Below are 20,596 nucleotides of genomic sequence, written 5' to 3'. Positions count from 1 at the left end.
GCTAATTGGAAGCAACTGAATGCCTGTTATCAGCACTGTTTTTCTGTGAACTGTGAATGTGATCTGAATAAAACGTTGAAGACTTGCAACCTCCGGAAATGTAAAGACAGTGCAAAAGTGGTTAGTTTCCAAGACGCTGTTATATCCAGATTAAGGGGGGAAGCTGGTCTTAGAAAAAAAAATTTGTTAATGAAGTCACAATAATGAAATCTTCAACAAACGTCTATTTTTGCATGCCGATTCCAAATAAGTAACTTAATTTTACGCAAAACAAGTCCCTGTGCACTTATACAATATATTATGTAACTTTTTGCCGGGAGCTTTAAATAAGTTTTTGCTGCAGAAAACTTGCTAGGACATATGCCATTGGCCTCTCTTGACAGCAAACTATGCAACAAGGGCAAAATTATTATCCTGCCTATCATAGAAGTTGAGTTACAGGGTTTTGAATTTGCCACTTCACAAACGGGAAGGAACTGATGATTTCAAAATCCTATAACTCGCCTTCTATAACAGGCAGGATGATAATTTTACCTTTATTGCATAGCTTGATGTCAAGAGAAACCAATGACATGCAGTCTAACAAGTTCCCTGCAGTAGTTTCTTTCAAACCCTTGGCAAAAGTTACTAATATATTGCATGATGAGTGCACAAGGACTTTTTGTACATAAAATTAAATTACATATTTGGAATCAGCACACAAAAATGCATGTTCCCTGAAGATTTCATAGCTGTGACTTCATTAATAAAAATTTATTTCTAAGACCCTCTTCTTCCCTTAAGGAAACTGCAGACTGAGCAATAGCACATTTTTAGTCTGCTGCTGAACAGGGTCACGAACCACAAAAGTCCCGAAAAATATTTGTCTGTTAAGAAATTCAAGCAGAAGCCAATGTGTATGCAGTTAACAAGGCATGAAAATTACAAGGAAAGAGCAGCGTGGGAAGTATTTGAAGGGAAGCCATAACCTTAGCACCATTATTTCTGGTTGCCAAACAATTACTTTATTGACCATTCAAAAGTGTATTTCATAAACATGGTTGCCAAAACCATTCTTTCGCACTCAACTCTCGAAAGAGCAGAAATTTCGTGAGGCTCATGACCTCCATCCCACTGTTGCATCACCTGCAGAAAAACTGAACTCGATTCCAACTGTGAGCCCAGTCTACATGGTTACCACCTCTGTGCAGCCAGAGTAATGTACAGAGGCATGTTTAACGCAAGAACACAAATATTTCATGCCTTGACTGGCCAAGAGAGACCATCTATCCAGAACAGTACACATGGCTATATTGTGCCTTTGGTAATCCTCCCAAATCCTACCAAGTCAATTTAAATATGGATTTCGCTGTCTGTCAAGATTTTTAGTTGTAGTAACGCCCTTGAATAAGCTATGCTGTAAACCCTTGCAAGGACCTACGCAAACCAGAAATGTGGACATGAGAATACAAGTCATGACTACCCATTGTTTTGTAATAGAACCACGAAATTTCACAATAATACTCCTGTAAAGGCACTAAGCCAATTAAAATAGCAGCAAGGGAACAAAGACACAAGTAATGTATCATAAAATTTTATATGCAGAAGTTTTTATGTACAGCAAATTATTTTATATGCGTCACCTGTTCATACATGCATCAAGCACCTCTGAAATCAAAATAAATCCATCAAGGTAAGGTGCTGCATTTAAAAATGCTTAGGATCAGACAATGGTGTCATGAAGTAAAATGAAACCACTGGAAAGGCACAGCACGAAGGTCAGCTTGGGGTTCTTGACATCTCTAGCATAGTTGTGTTCAACATGGCCTACAAAACAGGGCCAAAACAGAGACCTTTCTGCGCTCGGAGGACGCAGCCGTGCAGACCATCACCACTGGCCGGGCTGCCAGTGTTATAGACCTTAGGAACATACACACTTGAGTGCAGTGCGGTCATGTGGGGACCTAGGGGCGTGCCCCGAATTCCTTTCAAATAATAAATTTTTTCTCTCTCTTACTTAGGACAGGTAGTGACCACAGATCCGAATCACAGGAATGAAATAACTAGAATAAGATTGGGTGGAGTGCATCTGGCAAGTTCACTGGGATCTTGAATGGCAGTTTATAAATATCCCTCAAGAGAAAAGTACAAACAGCTGTACCTTACAGGTACTCACCTATGGGGCAGAAACATGGGGAATAATGAAAAAGGTTCAACTTAAGTACAACACAGCGAGCTTGAGAAAAAGAAAATGATAGATGTAACAGTGTAACATTGAGAGACAGGAAGAGGGAAGAGTAGGTCAAAGAACAATTGCGGGTTAATGACATCCTAGTCGCAGTCAAGACAAAGAAATGGGCTTAGGCAAGGCATGTAATGTGAAGGAAAGATAGCGGATGGTCCTAAGAGTAACGGACTGCATTCCAAGAGAAGGCAAGCATTGCATGGGTCAGCAGAAAGTGAGGTGGGCGAATGAGATTAGAATTTTGCGGGTATAGGGCGGGCGCAACTGGCACAGGACAGAGTTAACTGGAGAGGTATGGAAGAGGCCTTTGCACTGCAGTGGGCATAGTCAAGATGATGACGATACTCCAACAGCCTTCAAGAAGTTCCGAGGAACTCTCCATGTCATGGCTGCTGGTCATTCCTGTTGAAAAAGATTGCGCAAATTTAATAATGATTAGCTGTACAGTGAAACAGCATTCTATACAATTAATATAATTAATACAAAATGAAGTGGGAAAAGGAAATATTGCAGAGGCAAGTACAGATTTTGGAGTTCGCACAACCCAAGAAGTACTAGAAGAACCCAGTTAGAGAATCCTTGCGCTAAAGCATAGATAACAGCAGGCATATGGCAGGCTTTTAACTATGGTGGTACAGCAGAACCATGCCTCTAATAATAACAAGCTCCAGCATGTGCTCTTCAGTATACCAAGCATGGCAGTACACATCCTGTGTGATCAAGTGGCAATTCATCGAGTACGGTGGAAGCCTCCTGCTCTCAGTCAAGACAGGTCACTTCTATACAGACATTGCAACGAAGAAGGTATAAGCAACCATCCAGACTGAGGATGCCCATACTGTGAAAGAGGCCTGCACAATGCAAATACTCTGAGCTATTACACTGCGGCACAAGCATGGCTTCGTGCCACAATCAATCTGAGCTGCTTTCATCACTCCCTGAGTATGCACCCAACAGGCTCAGTCCCGTTGATGAAGACGGCCCTGGTTGTGCACTGTTTGAAGAACTAGTGGCCAGCGAGGAACTTCCGCTGCTCCCTGAAGCACTTGATGATGCCTTAGGTCGCACCAAACCAGCGAGCGCCAGCTTGGAAGAGCTGGCTTTTACTGATGAACCAGACGCTGTACTTTGGCTTGCGGTCTTTGCCGGCTGTGTGCCATAGTCCTGAGCAAAGAAGGACCATATTCACATTCAGGGCAGTGACCAACAGAATCCATTAAAATGGATGAGTGGGAAACAATCAGCCTGCCAAGAAATAATATAGGGCTTGATGTACAGCTTAACACACTGGAGTCAAATTGAAGTCGACCTGCATTGACGGGGTTATCACGTTACGATCACAAAAAAACCACTTTCGTCATAAACTGAGCCTTTACAACTTAGAAAAGGCCAAAAAAACTAGCTATAGCAAGTGTCCGCATCACCAGCCAATTTTGCAAGTAAACTGCGTAAGCTGATACCATTTCTTGGGTGTGGATCGCAGAGGCTAGGCTACATCGCTGTTCACATCAAAACTGTGGCAAACAGTTCTTTTTGGGAAGGCACTATGAAGTCAATCAAGTGGAGGAAAAAATTTTAAATTAAATTCAGCCATCAGTGAATCTTTTGTTACCAGACTAATGTTAACAAACCCAGAGAGAGCCAGAAAATGAATTTTTAGTGAGAACAATAACTGGACATAGTTGCCCTCAGCGTTTCTTTAAAGGCCAATTGTAACAAAAATTTTTGCCCCAAAAAAGATGTTTTTCCAGTAATATCTCAACAGAGGGTTGTAAAAACAAGAGACCGCATTCGTAATAGAAATGAGTATGTCAGGAATCTCTCAAAAGTCATTTTTCAAATCAAACCTCGAAGAAGAGCCATCACTGCCAAGTGCTGGCAATGACGTAGAAACGGACCATTTGGCCCCGTAGTTGTGGTGTTCCAGAGGCTCGCTGCTTTCCGCAGAAACCACAGCGAGCAGGCACGCATTCCATGCGTGCACTCTTAGTGACACGAATGCTGATTTTAAGAATTTACAGCACTGCTAATGAATGCACGCAAGAGGAGACCACCTTTTGTTTTAGGGTGCCTGCTTTCGTCGTCCTGTCACCGACAAGACATAGCGCTGCTAGTACAGCTCTGCTAATATGCTGCCAGTGCAGCTAGTACAACCCAACCATGGCAGATGGCAAAGTGGAGAGAGGAAAGTCTCCCTCTCCACATTTAGAGGGGAAGAGGGAGTGCAAGGGAGAAGCAAGAGTGAGGGTGGGATGTGACAGGTAGCCTAGCGGCTTGAGAGGTTATGGCAAGAGAGGAAGAATAGTGAGCAACTGGAAGGCGGTTTCTCTGGAAAGAACCCAGAGGGTGGCTACCATGGAAGGAGGAGTTTATGACGAGGGTGGAGGAACCAGCAACCCAAGGATGGTTCCACGGCAGAATGCAGGGCTGCATGGCCAAGCCAAAGCCGTAACAGCTTTCGCTGATTCATGCACCAAGCTGGTAGGCCCAGATCTACAATGTCTCACCTCAGCAAGGATATCAGTGGGCTTCTCATAAGTTGTTCTAGGCTTCTTTGGCAGTTCTTCTCCACTGTCCTCATCACTGTCTTCAACAATTCTTTTTACAGTGCCACCCACATTTTTTCCAAACACGGAGCTGAAAATGAACAGCTTAGCATTATTCACCTCCTAAAGTAAGTAGCAAAGCTATCAAGCCACGCACAAAAATGCAGTGTTATCCACTGCGACAATACACATGTAGATAAGACCCAGGAGGAGCCAGTGATACATACCTTTATTTCTGCACTGAAGAATGACAGCTAGCAAATGACTTAGTGCTCAAAAGAACTCTTACTCAGTAATACTATGTGCAGGTCAAAATCAGTTTTGTATAGTAACAGTTTGATTTAAAGCTAACTGTGGATCCCATGTACCATAATTGTAGTATGCAATGCTAATCGGGTATTACAGTTAAACCATGTAGAAAATATCTCAATATTACAAAGTTTTTAAATTCCTCAATACCACCCCCACTGAATCATGCGCATTTGTAAACTCTATGTAACAAAGGTGTTGCGGTTGTTGACCTTGATATAACAAACTCGCTACGCCGATTTTCTATTAGCTAGTGCTGCTTTACCTAAAATTTGACCAAGCCACACGAAAGTTTCATGACACTAAAACACAAACCACCATGAAAGGGACGTCTATAATCACAACGAGCAAATCCAAGTTGACACAATGCCCTGTGCTCCAACGCGATTGGCGCCTTGCATCGCAAAAGCAGCAGTCGCTACAGCTTTCGTTTTTGTGGCATCCACCAAATGGCCCTGCATCAGTTTGTTAAAAAAGCAGCACAAAACAACACTAGCAAAGAAGGCACAGGACAAGATATGCATGCCCATCGCAGGGTTCATGCTGGTTTTCAGCCATGAAATTCAAGGATTTTCAAGGACTTCCAAGGACCCCCGACTATTTAATTCAAGGACTTAGCAACACAGCATTTTATTAAAGAAACATTTCTTACATCTCACGTATCTAGCATTTATTGCACAAGAGACTTTTAACGCAAAATATAAACCTCTCTTGAGGGCCGTTTACCAATGAAGAGTTGCTAGTAAAAGCGGTAATTGTGATACCAACAAATTTCTGCTGTTTTTACCCGCAACTGCACCTCAAATCTGTCCTGCATCTGCAAGCTTCTTTGCTGAAAGCGTCATGGAACTTAACCACATCTTTATTTTATTATAAGCTGATGAATTTGACATCTAGCCGTACCAAAAGCAGACCTTCCATTCAGCTCTGGCCGACTTAGATGCGCCATCGGCTGCGGTTTCGGTGCGAAACAGGCTAGGCCTACCAACGACTACGGGGGCCAAGCAGCAGCGTAGTCCGTCACCAGACGTGCCTGCATGCGGCATAATTGCGAAAAGATTAGCACCTGAGCCAGCATGCTCAGTCTTTGCTCGAAATCATTCTAATAACAAAGCTGTTTCGACTTTTCTGGTGTGAACTTTATGTATGTATAGCGAGCCAAACGGCGCTCAATCACTGTTGTCCGCAAGAAGGAAAATTTCCTGCATGGAAACACGGTGTGGGCGACGCTGAAGCCCCTATAACTTTGCTTTTTTTTATGGTGAACAGAAAATCTTACAGAATGGCTTTAGGTAAATCCTGCGGTGCGTTAGCGGAGCGACGCACGCGTGCTTGCTGTGTGCTGAACCACTTGCGTCGCAACTGTGTAGGCTCCCTACATATACGCTTATGGCGCACCAGATTCTGTGCCCGAACCAAGTTCGCACTGCGTCTCTTTTCGCTTCGTGCCCAAACCTTGCTCTTGGAGCAGGCTACGAGGTGACGGTAGCCATGTGCGGCATCGGGTGGAGACAGTGGGGCTTTGTCTGCGTTTACGCAGAGCTCTTGCCAAAGGGACAGCGATCAAAGCCACAGAGGTGAAGTTCCAGTAAAGTTATCTCCAACAAGATAAATTGTGAAAAAAGAAAATTTAAAGGACACTAGCGTTTTTCCATGGCCACCTCCCTCCCTACACCAGAATTCAAGGGTTTTCAAGGACCCCACAAAAATTCCCCGACTCTCAAGGCCCTTGAAAACACTTCTTCCAAATTCAAGGGTTTTCAAGGTTTCCAAGGACCCGCATGAACCCTGCCATCATCACCACCACACCAACAGCAGATAATGCTGCACAAAGCAGGGATAGCAAAGAGCACCAGCAACACAAGGCGAAGACAAGAGTCTGTTCCCTCAGGCAACGGCGGCTACGCAGGCCAAGACAGAGGACACGGGAGAAAAGGCGGGTGCCTCCACCTCCCCTACTCTACCCACCTCACGCAGAGCGGCGTCGTGCGAGCCACAGCAGAGATGGTGGCAACTGCTGCCGCTTTCGTGTTATCAATGCAATCACAAAGTGTTTCTCCATGTCCACAATTTCAAATAACAAAGGTTTGCTGTGAACATTAGCTAGGTGCTTTCATCTACATTTTTAATTTTGGCTTCCATTCTGCATACTTGGTTCCAGTCTTTACGTGGAAACTGCATGTAACAGTTTTTTTTTTTATATATATAATATACATTTAAACCTGAATGTATCAGAAAATTAGAGACTTTTCTCAATTTCATTGCATCCAGGTTTAAATGTTTATTTATTATATAAAAAAAAAAAACTGTCACTGTTATCAAAGCTGGCCAATTTAAAATTTTTCACAATAACAAACTACGTAAGTACCACTGCCTTCCATGTTCTTTAAGCGGTTACTATTTAACTCAGTGCTTCCAAAGCTTCTAATACTAGGAGTATAATCCACAGCACTAAGATCAGTGCTGCCCTAGGCTGAATAAACCCGCATGAAATGACAAAGCAATAGAGTCCAATGACATGAGCACGAGCGAGTAATCATGAATTTGTAACAACTGTAACATACTGAACTCAAAACTGCCAACAACTGTTTCTTGCAAGCTAACGACAACCGTGACCACTTTCCTGCCAAGCTAGCCCTCCGTTCAGAGCAAGCATGCTTAAGCCACCTGAATAACCAGGCCAATACTGATGCCCTGGCCTCTGCTAACATGCACAACGTTGTCACAACAATATAAGTGACACACACTGCCTGTTCAAGAATGATGGATATAGAAAGGGAAATCACTATTTGTGGCTTTCCTGCGTGCACTGGAATGGCCTTCCTTATATAGTAACAGTGTTCACAATCCTATCGTATTTGTGGCACTCGAACTATTGTGCAAGTGAAGCTCTTCCACTAAAAACAGTTACCGGAAAATTTTCTGGCATAAAATGCAAACTACACATTCCAATACGCCTGGAACGGTTAGACTGGTTCTGCTTACGCAATAAATTTCTCGTCCTCTTCCTCTTGCTTCTTCAGCATGGCTTCCCGGTCAGCAGCATAGCGCCCCAGCATAGCATCAAAATTGACATTTGCCTGCCGCTTGTTTAGATCCTTCAAATCTTCCAAGGCCTCAATAAGGTCCATCTCCTGCTTGGAAGCCTTTGTTCGCTTTTCCAGGAGCTGCAAACATGGCTGACTGTAAGAACCCACACGCACAACAAAATACAAAAAAAAAAACAAAGTGAAACAGACGCAGGCGTTAAGTTACACACTGCTGTTTTCACACTGCAGAAAAATACCAGTAAAACAAGTTCCATAAAATGCATCCCCAAATACAAGCTTGAGCTAGTTTGCCACCTTCAACTACCCTCCTATTTGAAATTTTTGTAGCACTGCATGCATAAAACATGCATAGATCATACTGGGACTAAAAAAGAAAAATGTGTCCCAGCCCGCATAAAACATACAGGTGTATAAGCCGCAATGTACATCAGCTTGTCTTTAAGCCGATGCAGAATTTAAAAAATGGTTCTAGTAAAACTGAGGACAGCGCTGAATAAGGCGGGAGACGGAGAACTTCATTCTATGAAGAAATCACTGGGCTCTACATCTACCTGCTGGAAAAGAAAATTCGTAAGAACAGGCTTCTTTCACTAAAGTGTATGCCTCCTGTCCTTGCTAACACGCTAATGAGAGTCTACAAATATCCGGTCCTGTCTAAAAAGAAAAGCTTTTTCCAAAAAATTTTTTCAAAAAGACTTTTCATTGACACAACATTTTTTCTATTCTTTTTCAAACCATCTCAGTCTGACAGCCTGAGCTAATGCCAATCATGACACCAAAATTCACACTAGCCATCAAAGGAAAGAAAGGTGGTACCACATGGGAAGAAATCAAGGAGGAAAAGCAGCATGGGTACATCACACCGAAATCACAGTTTAAGAATGCTTAGCTGAGCTAAGAAACAAGCAACAAAAAGAAAGGTGAAAAAATGTCACATCACAAAGTGGCAGTAAGCCCTACCTTGCAAGTGGAACAGTGCTTCTGCTGTTAGTAACAGGACAGTAACACAATGCACTGCCACCATAGTAGTCACTCCCAGCACTGGATGTTGGACCTGTAATCATGATAGCTTCCTCTCTCTTCCCTCGAGGAAGCAGTAGCTGTCCTAAGGCCAGCTTGAAGAGTGTTAAAAGTGGCAGAGTTCACCTCCCTAAATACCTAACCACAGCCCAGATACATCAACCTCTCCCACTAGTGAGAACCCTTAAGCTGTGTTGCACCTCTCTGTCCAAACAGTGTAAGCATGAATTTTTTTTCACTTTAAGCCTGCTTCGCAGTGCAAATGCCTGCAATCAAAACCGATCAGCCAACCTAGCCCAGACTTACAACCCCTTTATTTCTAAAACTCAATACTGCAACTGTCAATGCCACCTCTTCAAGTGTTTTCTGACTTACCTGATCATGATCATGATGATGTCTTCCATTAGTGAATGCGGATCAAGTGGAATCTCCTTCACAAGTAATGCCTCCAGCTCAACACCTAACACTACCTATGCGGGCTATCACATTCATGGGTTTGTTTGTTTTTTTTTCTTTTAGAAGGCACATTAATTTTACTATTGTTATACGCTCGTATCACTACACCCAATGAGCTCTCCAGGCATCACTCTACCCCCCCTCCACTGCACAATGATAACTGAAGATTGGCATGAACAGACCAATATACATAAAACTCGAGACCTGCACAAAGAGTGATGTTCAAAGGGCACTTGATTTGCCTGTTCATGTGTTACTTTTGGCAATTTTGGGGTGGGTATGTTACAAAGTGTGACCTGTACGGTGACTGCATTTGAGCTCCCTGCCACTGTTCTTGAAAATTTTTTTTAAAAATACAACTATCAGAAGATTAGAAACTTTTGGTACGCAAGTTTCTGACACTCTGAGAGGGATTAGGACACTGCACACTTAAGCAGGGAAGACTGAATTCCTATCAGCACTTGCACGGGCAGGTTGCTGCAAGCCTGATGTCAAGTGAACATATATTTCACCGTATATTTTCCAGGGCATCGAACCAAGCAGTGATACATATTTTAACAATTTTCTCCTACACCTCTACTGTTCCCTGCCTCTTAATGTTTCTGTTTGCTGTGCACTCACAATAAGTGACAACTGCCACCAAAACAGAAGCAGCATTGAGCACAGAGATCATGAAAACCAGGACAAACGTGAAAACAGCAGCAGCAGGCAGATACCACAGGAATTTTCACTCTGGCTCTGGCAATGAGCTGGTTATGGCACCATGCCATTCACAGTGTCATAGATCTAGCGCCATAAGGAAAGACCTAGGACAGGGATGCCAGCACAGTGAAACTTGACCAAATCTGTAGCTATATGTTCTCGTATGATCCGCATTGAGCCTTCTGAGGCGAACTGGCCAACTTACATCACACGGTAAGGGCATGCCAGAAAAATCCAGATATTGCGAGAATCAATGACCCAACAACTGAGGACTGGGAGGCGGCGCTGTACAGCTCGCACCCAGAAGACCAGCTTTGGCCGGTGAAACAGGCAAGAGTGGCAAACAAAAGCCAATAGGCTCCTGGAATCAGGGACCTCAACTTATTCTGCCTATTAAATGTTTTTCACACACACAGCACCACAGATCAAGAGCAGTGCAGACTACGCAAGTCTGCAGTTCTTGAAAAGGGCATCGCAGGAACTGGAATTTAACATCATCTAACCAAAGCACAAAGAAACAGAAGAACAAAAAATGCGCAATACCTTCATGGGGTTATTTTTTTCCTCTTCCTCCTCTTCTTTAGCTTCGCGTTCGGCTGCCTCTTCAGCCAACTTGAGAGCCTGAAAGTTCCTAGTCGCACCATGCTCCACGATGTAGTCGGAATTTTCTGGGTCTGTCTAGTGAAAGGCAAAAAGCCAGATCAGCCACTGATCCCATGCGCATGTCAAACACACATCCATTCCAGTCACTCGGAACCTAAGAGGTGATGAAACATTTAAAAGTTTGGGCTCTGAAACATCTCACTTCAAATGGCACAAAAAAGTGTTACATAACAATGGATAGCAACAAATATAGACGACTGACCTCGGTACCATTCTTGTCAAGAAGTCATAAATAAGCAATCCCCAGTGCCACCGGGTAACCATCGGTGACACAATGGGTACAAGCTTTCCCTGCCTGGTGCTCAGCTTCTAATGCTTGGGAAATGGGTCTTCGACCCCTTCTTGAGTATATGAAAAACCTTGAGCCATGGCGCTCTTAGGCCACAGATGTCATTGTGCCATAAAAATTCATCATCATCAAGTCACAAATAAGCACAAGTCCGTTCTGTCAGTTGCCGTCAAGCCTTAAAAGCTAAGAGAGCCGCAAGACCTTTGAGATCCATCACGTGCTTCAAATCCAAGACAGCAATGCAATAACCAAGCGGTGTGCTCAGCACCAATACTTCGTACAGGTGGTTTGAGATTCAGCAAGACTGCAGCAACATTAACTGAACTGCCTGTCACCTGAGAGAGATGCACAACTGGCCATCATATCATGAGATGTCATGAACAACTAGCTGGTCCAAGCAGTTCCAAGTGCTAAGCTGGAGGACTGGCTGAGGACACCAGTGCGGTGCTGGCAATGAAGTGCTATCATACAACTTATCTGACATCACCTCACTCAAAAAGAAACCAACCACGACGCAGCAGTTACCCCACCTTCATCACTTTAACAAGCTGTACTCACAAAGGCCGTGGAACTAAACCATAAGCAAACATTCAGAAGCTTCCCCGTAACTGTTACCGATCACTTGTCAGCCTATGTCATCAACCAAACAACCAAAGAATGACACTGCACTCTCCTTGGTGTAGATGTGGCATCTCTGCCCAGAGTGGAAGCCGTTGCCTCCACTGCCCCTCACGGATGTCCAGGTGACACAATGGTAGATTAAAATGTAGTTAAGTTCCTGACACAGTAGTATTCAGAATTAGAAAGACCGGAAATATGTGTGGGGCTATGAAATAACTTTAGAAATAGTACACACATACTCCAAAGAAAAGCGATGGTTAAACTGCACCAAAATAACAAACCAAAACATGAAACATTCGTGAAACTGTTGTGGCAACTAGCACCTCCTTTCCTGCATTTGTTCTTAAGGTGAAACTACTATCACCAATGTATACCCTTCCAACTGGTTTAATCAGGAATTAACTGAGAACTTGTTCTGTAACCCAGTTCGACCAGGTAGGATTTTCATCTGGGTACCGCTACCAAAGCATCCTTTCATTCCATTATAGTACAACTGTCTAGCAGTCAAAGGTAAGGAGATGGGGCGCTCCTAAGGATATAAGTATGAAAGGAGACCACAGCTACTTCAATAGAGGAAATGGCACCTACAGCTGTTGACTTTTAGTATTGTATGCATGGGCGTTCTCAGAGGGCCTGCAACAGAAGGGGGGAGGGGGATTGGCACCACATTGCGCCCTGCTACATTGACTGCATTGACAGGCGCTACCATGAACTCTGCCCCCCCCCCCCCCTCCCCCCCTCGTGTGCACCGCCATAGCGGTCGCCATGTTTGGGACCAGAGTGAGGTGCAAAAGCCTGGCCGTTTTGCTAATCCGCTTGTCACCAACCGGTTCCCGCGTACGCTGTGGAAACTAGCCTCTGTACCCAAAGATGGCGCCGATGACGTCACGTGAAAACTATCCTTGGCTGCTAGTTTTCAATGCAAAAAAAAAAAATCATTTTTCGGGAAACCATCAGTTGGCTTCCTTCAGCGAAAGCGACAAAGCGGCTTTGACGTTTATAACGTATCCAGCATACTTCATACTCGTGTGCACTACAACGTACCTTGAACGTCACCTCTGCAAGGCAGCGCGGGCACTTGATGTAGAAACGGAACACTTTTATTCCAAGGTAATCCTCGTTTTGGACAGTCTCCTTTCGTGCGTTAAACTTCTTTCCCTTGTAGATATATTCGCCACATGTCTTGCACCTGCAATTGGTAACAAGTCGTTCGAGAGCAGTGTTTCGCGCAATCTACAATTCGCTCAACGTTACCTCATATTGCAGGGAGCCATCAAACGAACTGTATACTGTCTGTCCTTCGGAAGTCTAAGTCTTGGTATTTTTAATGGATCGAAGTCCGGGGGATAGTATTTCTGTGGCGAGAGTATGCAAAAAAGAATTTTCAGGCACTGCGAGCATTTACAGTAAAGGAGAAACAAGAGGAAACGTCGGCCACGGCCAAAGGTTACTTACATTTAGAACTTTCCTCTCAGACATTGTTCCAAAGGTTAGCTAACTAAAAATGAAGATGAGTGATTAGAGATCAGAATTACAGCTGGCGCTCAACGCAGCACAGCTAGAAAAAGAAACCGCAAATTCCAGCGCGCTGCACCAGAACGTACACAAGCCGCTGGGACCGCAATACAATTGATGCATTTGCACTGTCACTGCTGGCTTCGGCATGCTCAAAGATTTGGCAATCTATTCCTATTTAATTTAATCTAAATTCACTAAAACATATTTTATTTTAAATCTTCAGTATCATGCCCGCTTAATCTTTATTAGAGTGAGCGTTTTTGTCTTGTTTTGAATTTTTTTTGTTGGAAGTTTTAATCTCTGAGTGCCTGAGTAATCAGCAACACTGAGCAACTTCAGTTTGCCGCTTGCTTGCTTCTTGTCAGAGTTTTGCTAGCGGAGTGTGGCTGTCGTGAGACACGGAATTTTCTCATATATTTTTTTTATAATATGTCGGACGACAAGAAGGTGCGTAATGCGAGCCACAGACAATTTGTAGTGTAGTAACGTTCAACAAGCAGATTGTACCATACATTTGATTCGCTCAAATTTGTGTTGCGGCACCCTTTTGTATTAGGCTTAGTGTGAAGTTCGCCGTGTTGATGTAATCGTAAGCCCGTGGCTTTTACTTTTTCTTTCTTCCTTTCGCTCGTGTTTTAGTTAGTGTGCTGATGACTCGCGCTGTTCTCGTCGTTCTCTATAGTGCGTGGTCAGCGAATGCGGCACGACGGAATTCACGGCCGTAGAGAGTGGTTACCTAACGTTTGGCGCTCAATTCCCTTCTCTTTCCCAATTTCAGGACGTGAAACCTGATAACGAACACATAAATCTGAAAGTTGTCGGCCAGGATGGAAGCGTGGTACATTTCAAGATCAAGAAGCACACACCACTGCGTAAGCTCATGACAACGTACTGCGATCGGGCGGTAAGTAAACCACAGCAAAGTGATAGCCCTCTGCGCCGGTGTTCTCTTGCTGCCGCTTTGAAGGACCATATGACTCCTGCTTTCTTCCTGACGGAGTACATTTACGGTCTTCGCTGAGGAAATGGTCGATGGCGAAAATGCACGAGCCAAAGTGTGCGCTAACTGAAATCACATTTCCCGGATAGCAGTGACGCTTGCGCAATTTTTTCTTTTTGCGAGTTTTCGTGCCGATTCAGACAATGTTGCAGAAGTGTCGAGAACACGTACCCCTCGACATTCAGAGCTACCGCATTTTTTAGGCGGACGGGCGGTCAGAAAGCATTCATGCTGCTCTCGGCTTTGGCACTTAACCTCAGCTCAGAGACTGTCACCACGCAGTGTTGCTCTGTTATGGGATCAAAATTGGCAGTTGTAACATGTAAGCTAAGAGGTGTAAAACTTAACACTTATGCCTTTGTACTGTACTTGGCCCGTCACTTGTATAACTTCTTGCTACTACGGGGCGTGAACAGTGTCATTGATTCGTTTCACTAAATTCTACGAATGCGTAGATCTTGGATATTACATGTCCCGTTCAATACGTGATGCATGTATCCATTAAACTAGATGTAATGGTGCAGTATTTAGCTGCACACTGTGAATTTTTGTGCGAGAGCACTAAAACCCTCAAATCTCGGAATTCACCAATGTTTGTCTGTCCGAAGCTTCTCTCTGCAACTTGCTCGGGATGAGCAACCTGGGTCTCACAGGCATCACCGCTGGCAGCACCTGCCATCACAGGGCAGTTGCACAAGGCTTAACCGCTGCACCACTATGCCAGGAGTGGCAGTCTGTGAATGTAAAGTAGAGAATGACCAATTCCACATATATGGGAGTGAACGCTATCATACCACACCCTTGCGGCAGAGCTTAAGTCCTACTTCAGCGGTCTTTGTCTCAAGCCTCCTTGATCTTGGAAACTCTGCCTCACACCAAAACCTAAGCGAAAAAAAAGGTGCTTAAGCACCTAATTTGAATTTTATCTAACCACACATAATTTCTTTGGAGGGGAAATTCGAGGCCCGTGTACTGTGCAATGTCAGTGCACGTTAAAGAACCCCAGGTGGTCGAAATTTCCGGAGCCTTCCACTACGGCGTCTCTCATAGTCTTAGTCGCTTTGGGACGTTAAACCCCATAAGCCAAACCAAACCTATATATATATTTTTGTTACTCTTTGCTTTGTGTAGTAAAGTTTTCTTATAATACAACAAAAAACTAGTTAAGTGTAGAACTAAGACAACTCCCAATGGCAGCATTGAAGTCATCTGCATCTTTGTGCACCATAATAAAAAAATTAGGTGTGATCAATTTGTTTGATGCGGAGGAAATGCAATAGCATGCTTCTTTCACTCTGCACGCCGCCGCTGCGGCTCAGTGGTTATAGCACACGGCTGCTGGTCCAAAAGACCACGGGTTCGATCCCGGCCGGAGTGGTCAAATTTCAATGGAGGCGGTAATCTAGAGGCCCGTGTACTGTACAATGTCAGTGCACGTTAAGGAACCCCAGGTGGTCAATTTCGAGAGCCCTTCACTACGACGTCCCTCATAGCCAGAGTCGCATTGGAACGTTAAACCAAATCTTTCACTCAGCTGTCAGTTCCAGTGATGATATCCTGTTTCAATTCTGAGTTGTCTTCCACTTCCCAATGGATCCGAATTTTGTCCACGCAACCATACAAAATATGTGACGTTCATATATCGGGGCCAGTCGTCATACTGCTGCCAGTGCAGTGGCATTGCAGTTAAGCGATGCACCACTGCATCGGCAGGTGGCTGTCTCAAACACAGCCACCAGTAGGGCTTGTGAGACACAGGTTGCTCTTCCCGAGCATGCTAGAAGGAGTAGCTCCCGCAAGTTTCATTTTTGCACATATAGTTCTTGGGGAGGCTGTACATTTTGCACGTAGGCTTGCTGTTGTTAATCATTTTCATTTTTGATGCGTCATCTTTTGTGCTGCATGCCCCTTTTCTCCCCTTACAGGGGGATGGGGAGAGGGGGACGGAGACAAATCTCCCTAAACACCGCCTAGAAGGTAGAGGCTTCACACAGATGCCGCTGCCAACACCGTCGGACAGTTTTCGCCTTTTTTTGCCCACCTAATGTTATCACATTAAGGGGGGACGAGGGTCCTAAAACTAACCTTTTATTTATGGCTAGAATCATGAAATTTTGCACACAGATGTGTTTTTATCTTCTGATTCCAAAAATGTAATTATAATTGAGCTGGTAGTCCTAAATCAGAAGTTATCTTAAATTCGAGTGTAATGAGGTAATTTCTTATGTAATGAACTTTCTTCTTGCATTTTGTTGCTTTTTATTACATGAATAGATAGCCAGAGAATTCCCATACCCGATGACAGTCTTACGTTTTTGTTTCGGCCACATATAAATAGCAATATACAATTATCTTAACGAGTTGCAGTGTTATATACTGCAACCTTTTACTCTCGACATAGTATATAAGGATGACATGCCTTTAGAGAAAAACGAAGAATGTCACCCTGTGTGGGAACTCTCTGGCTATCAATTCATGTAATTAAAAGCAACAAAATGCAATGAGAAAGTTCATTAAAGCTGCATTAGAAATTACCTAATTACATTCTAGAGCCGCCGCGGTGGCTCAGTGGCTATGGTGCTCGGCTGCTGACCCAAAAGACGCGGGTTCGATCCCGGCCGCGGCGGCTAGAATTTCTTTGGAGGAGAAATTCTAGAGGCCCGTGTGCTGTGCGATGTCAGTGCACATTAAAGAACCCCAGGTGGTCGAAATTTCCGGAGCCCTTCACTACGGCGTCTCTCATAGCCTTAGTCGCTTTGGGACGTTAAACCCCACAAAACCAAAACCAAACATTCTAGATTTTGTGAGATTTAAGACCTCCAGCTTAATTATGATTTGGAATGAGAAGAGAAAGACGCATCTGTGTGCAAAATGTCACGAGATTCTAGCCATAAATAAAAAAGTTAGTTTTAAGATCCTCGTCCCCCCTTAGAAAACCTGTTATTTTTGGGTACCTGACAGTGTGCGTGGTGGGGGAGCTATAATGGAAAGTTGTGCAGGTAGTTGCGTCTCCGGCACCAAAGGTGGGCTGCTTTAAAACAGGACAAATCGAACCATTTAAACTGAGCGAATGTTCTTGTGCTTTCCAGCAGCAAAGCTGGGCCCTCAGTGGCAGCTTGGTGTGTGGCTCATCTCTTCTTCCTTTCTTTGTTCTCTCTTTCCAACAAATGGGCAACTCACAACAGGGTCTAAGCATCCAGAATGTGAGGTTCCGGTTTGACGGCCAGCCCATCAATGAGACTGACACGCCGGCTGGCCTCGACATGGAGGATGATGACACCATTGACGTGTTCCAGCAGCAGACGGGTGGCGTGCGCTGCACCACACAGACAGGGCACGCACAGTGACAGTTTTCAACTGGGCCACCATGTGGGCATAGTACAGCGCCCCGTCAACACAGTTTTTTGTACATAATAATTGAAGAAACAAGTTTAAAAAAAAAGGATTCAGCACTTCATGCAGCTTAATTGTTATTCACTGAAAAAGCTGCCATAGGTCTTATTTTTATCTTCTGTACAGTGCTGCCGATTCATGGAGACCTTTGTTTGTTTTGTCTGCTTTGTTTTCCTTCTATCTGCTGTCTGCTTCCCCGTCACGTTTCCTTTTTGCCAGTTCACCTGTTTGTCAGAGAAGTTGAGCCTCTTGTCGTCTCTATCCTCTGTTGCAGTACATGCGTAATGTTTTCATTGTGCTTGCGTCCGTGTCATCAATAAAAGAAAGTTCTCACCATACTAGGGAATGTTTCGAGTACATGTATCACTTCCCCTGCTAAAAGCAATCTCCCAGATCTAATGTCTACGTACGTAGACTCTTGGCTGCGAATTGTCGCTTCCTTATCCGCCACAGTAGCTTTGGCATTCAGCTGCTAATGAAATCCCAGCTGCTAGGTGCGTTTCTGTTAGGCAAAATGCAGAACACTAGTGCATCATCATCAGCCCGACTATGCCCACTGCAGGGCAAAGGCCTCTCCCATGTCTCTAACGCAGTCACTAACGAATTCACACCAACTAGCCCAACTGTCTTCCATGATCATACTTCCATGATCCAATTAACCCTGTCCTTCACCAGTTGCGGCCACCGTATTCCTGCAAATTTCTTAATCTCCTCCGCCCGCCTAACTTTCTGCCGCCCCTGCTACGCCTGCCTTCTATTGGAAGAATCCACTCCGTTACCCTTCAGGACCAGCCGTTATCTTGCCTTCGCATTACATGCCCTGCCCAAGCCCATTTCTTCCTCTTGATTTCAACTAGGCTGTCATTAACCCGCGTTTGTTCCCTCACCCACTCCGCCCGCTTCCGATCTCTTAACGTTACACATATGTATCATTTTTCTATCCATAGCTTGCTGCGTTGTCCTTAGCTTAAGCTGAACCTCCTCATTAGCCTCCACGTTTCTGCCCCGTAGGTGAGTACCGGTAAGACACAGCTGTTGTATACTTTTCTCTTGAGAGATGTTGCTAAACTGCCATTCATGATATGAGAGAACCTGCCATATGCGCTCCACCGCATTCTGATTAGAGTTATTTCCCTCTCGTGATCCGAATCAGCTGTCACTACATGCCCTAAGTAGATGCATTCCCTTACCATTTCCAGCATCTCGCTACCAGTTTGAACTGCTGTTCCCTTGCGAGACTGTTGAACATTACTTTCGTTTTGTGCATATTAATTTTAAGACTTACCGTTCTGCTCTGCCTGTCTTAACTCATTGATCATGCTTTGCAGCTCATCTGAATGACTTAGCACGGCAATGTCATCAGCGAATTGCGAATTACTTAGATATTCTCCAAACTCTTATCCCCAGCTGTTTCCAATCCAGGCCTCAGAACAGCTGTAAATGCTTGAAATCTGCAAAGTGCGTTACATGAAATAAGCTATTATATCGTGGTAAAAGTCTGCACTGCTGCGCCAGACAGCTTTAAAATTCAGTGGATCTTGCTTCAAGATTAACTCCACAACCATTCGCTCAGCTTTCATGTGTAAACTCTGAGCACAAGTGTTATTGACGCAAGGTACAGAACATCTAATGGCTCCTATTTCTGCCAGAATAGAAACAGAAAAAGCATTAAGGTTATGTGGAATGCCTTTGTTGCATTTCGATTGCTCGTTTCAAAAGCGTATAAAAAGCAAAGGTGTAGCTCTGTGAACAGAGCATTACATGTGGATAACAAAAACTTGCAAGGTACTGTTCATTCAAGCCTAAAAATTGGCATTAAATTGCTTGGTAAAGCAGAGACTTTGCAGAGTCTGCAGCACGTGCAGGACTGTGGCAATTGGCAGCTATCGGCCCACCAATTGCAAAGATGGTCCTGCAGGCTTTGGCTATTAAATGCTTTGCTCAATTTGTTGTCATTAGACTTCACCTGTGAGAAAGTGGCACATTTCTGCTGCAGTAGAACGTCTCCATAAATTTTTAAGACTAACGGACTGATGTTACACATAGTTACAAAAATGTACATCTCGGGAGGCACCTGAAAAGCAATGCTAAATGGTAAACTACCCCTAGACACATAATGCTGTTGCAAAAACTGCTCTGAATCTGTGTGTCATTTTTGCACTGTGCATGCACACCTCTGCCCTCTCCCATGTTCCACTGGTTGAAAGCAATCACAAATAGGTGGCGCATGCAGAGTTCATGTTGGTGGCAGGTGCAGACAGCTACAAGTGCATATTTTCCACTTCGTATGCTGCTGTTCACACCTCGTCGATGTGGATCATGCCTATGGCAGGAACAGTGGTGCTAGCCGTGCACATATGTACTATCGGGGACAAAAGTGGTGTACTCCACGCGGCTGGAGCCGGAACCACGGAAAACTGCTTTGCAACGCCATCTACAGGCGGCATCTGGGATCAAGACAGCCAATGCATGACCTTTATTATCAGCAGGCATGTCGCTTGGCTCGTTTAAATGTTTCGGGCTTTATCTCGCCAAAATGCCGCAGTTTTCCATTGCTCCGGCTCCCGCCGCGTGGAGTATACCACTTTTGTCCACGATAGTACATTTGCTTTCAACCACTTTCATGAATACTACACAAATTTTTGCGCATTGCCTAGACAGTGCCACCTTGCGAAAAAGGCGGATTCATAACACGTCTCTGATTGTGCACCTGACAAATGCCTTTGGCTGTCGCCCTCAAATTTTTTAAAACCGCATGTTGCACCTCTGTATGCTGCAACCTTTCCTGTGGCCACCAAATCTTGT

At 44.3% G+C, this 20,596-nt stretch overlaps 2 protein-coding genes across 2 annotated transcripts; one reads left to right on the top strand and one right to left on the bottom strand.

Moving 5' to 3' along the window:
• Positions 1-1,557: 1,557 nt before the first annotated feature.
• On the bottom strand, positions 1,558-13,516 carry LOC149372072 (splicing factor YJU2). Its single transcript, XM_089566442.1, has 7 exons — positions 13,336-13,516; positions 13,135-13,235; positions 12,925-13,069; positions 10,851-10,985; positions 8,065-8,246; positions 4,732-4,861; positions 1,558-3,388 (listed from the first exon to the last, which is right to left on the bottom strand). The coding sequence occupies exons 1-7, from the start codon at positions 13,357-13,359 to the stop codon at positions 3,137-3,139; spliced, it is 969 nt and encodes a 322-aa protein (XP_089422568.1). The 5' UTR covers positions 13,360-13,516; the 3' UTR covers positions 1,558-3,136.
• Positions 13,517-13,710: 194 nt separating this feature from the next.
• Positions 13,711-18,129, top strand: Sumo (Small ubiquitin like modifier). Its single transcript, XM_089566441.1, has 3 exons — positions 13,711-13,845; positions 14,177-14,302; positions 17,584-18,129. Exons 1-3 carry the CDS (start codon positions 13,828-13,830, stop codon positions 17,743-17,745), a joined length of 306 nt encoding a protein of 101 aa, XP_089422567.1. The 5' UTR covers positions 13,711-13,827; the 3' UTR covers positions 17,746-18,129.
• Positions 18,130-20,596: the final 2,467 nt, after the last annotated feature.

This window comes from Amblyomma mixtum, chromosome 1 (assembly GCF_055824585.1).
Source record: "Amblyomma mixtum isolate Tamu chromosome 1, ASM5582458v1, whole genome shotgun sequence".
NCBI classification, from domain to species: domain Eukaryota; kingdom Metazoa; phylum Arthropoda; class Arachnida; order Ixodida; family Ixodidae; genus Amblyomma; species Amblyomma mixtum.
The sequence above is the reverse complement of the archived record's forward strand: the minus strand, read 5'-3'. Positions and strand labels throughout refer to the sequence as shown.

Excerpts from the sequence above, each read along its gene's own strand:
- LOC149372072 (XM_089566442.1), bottom strand. The coding sequence starts at position 13,359 with ATGTCTGAGAGGAAAGTTCTAAAT. Across the intron at positions 8,247-10,850 it reads AAAAAAATAACCCCATGAAG|CTCCTGGAAAAGCGAACAAA; the intron begins GTATTGCGCATT and ends CCATGTTTGCAG. Across the intron at positions 3,389-4,731 it reads CCACTGATATCCTTGCTGAG|GACTATGGCACACAGCCGGC; the intron begins GTGAGACATTGT and ends TTCTTTGCTCAG.
- Sumo (XM_089566441.1), top strand. Across the intron at positions 14,303-17,583 it reads CAACGTACTGCGATCGGGCG|GGTCTAAGCATCCAGAATGT; the intron begins GTAAGTAAACCA and ends AACTCACAACAG.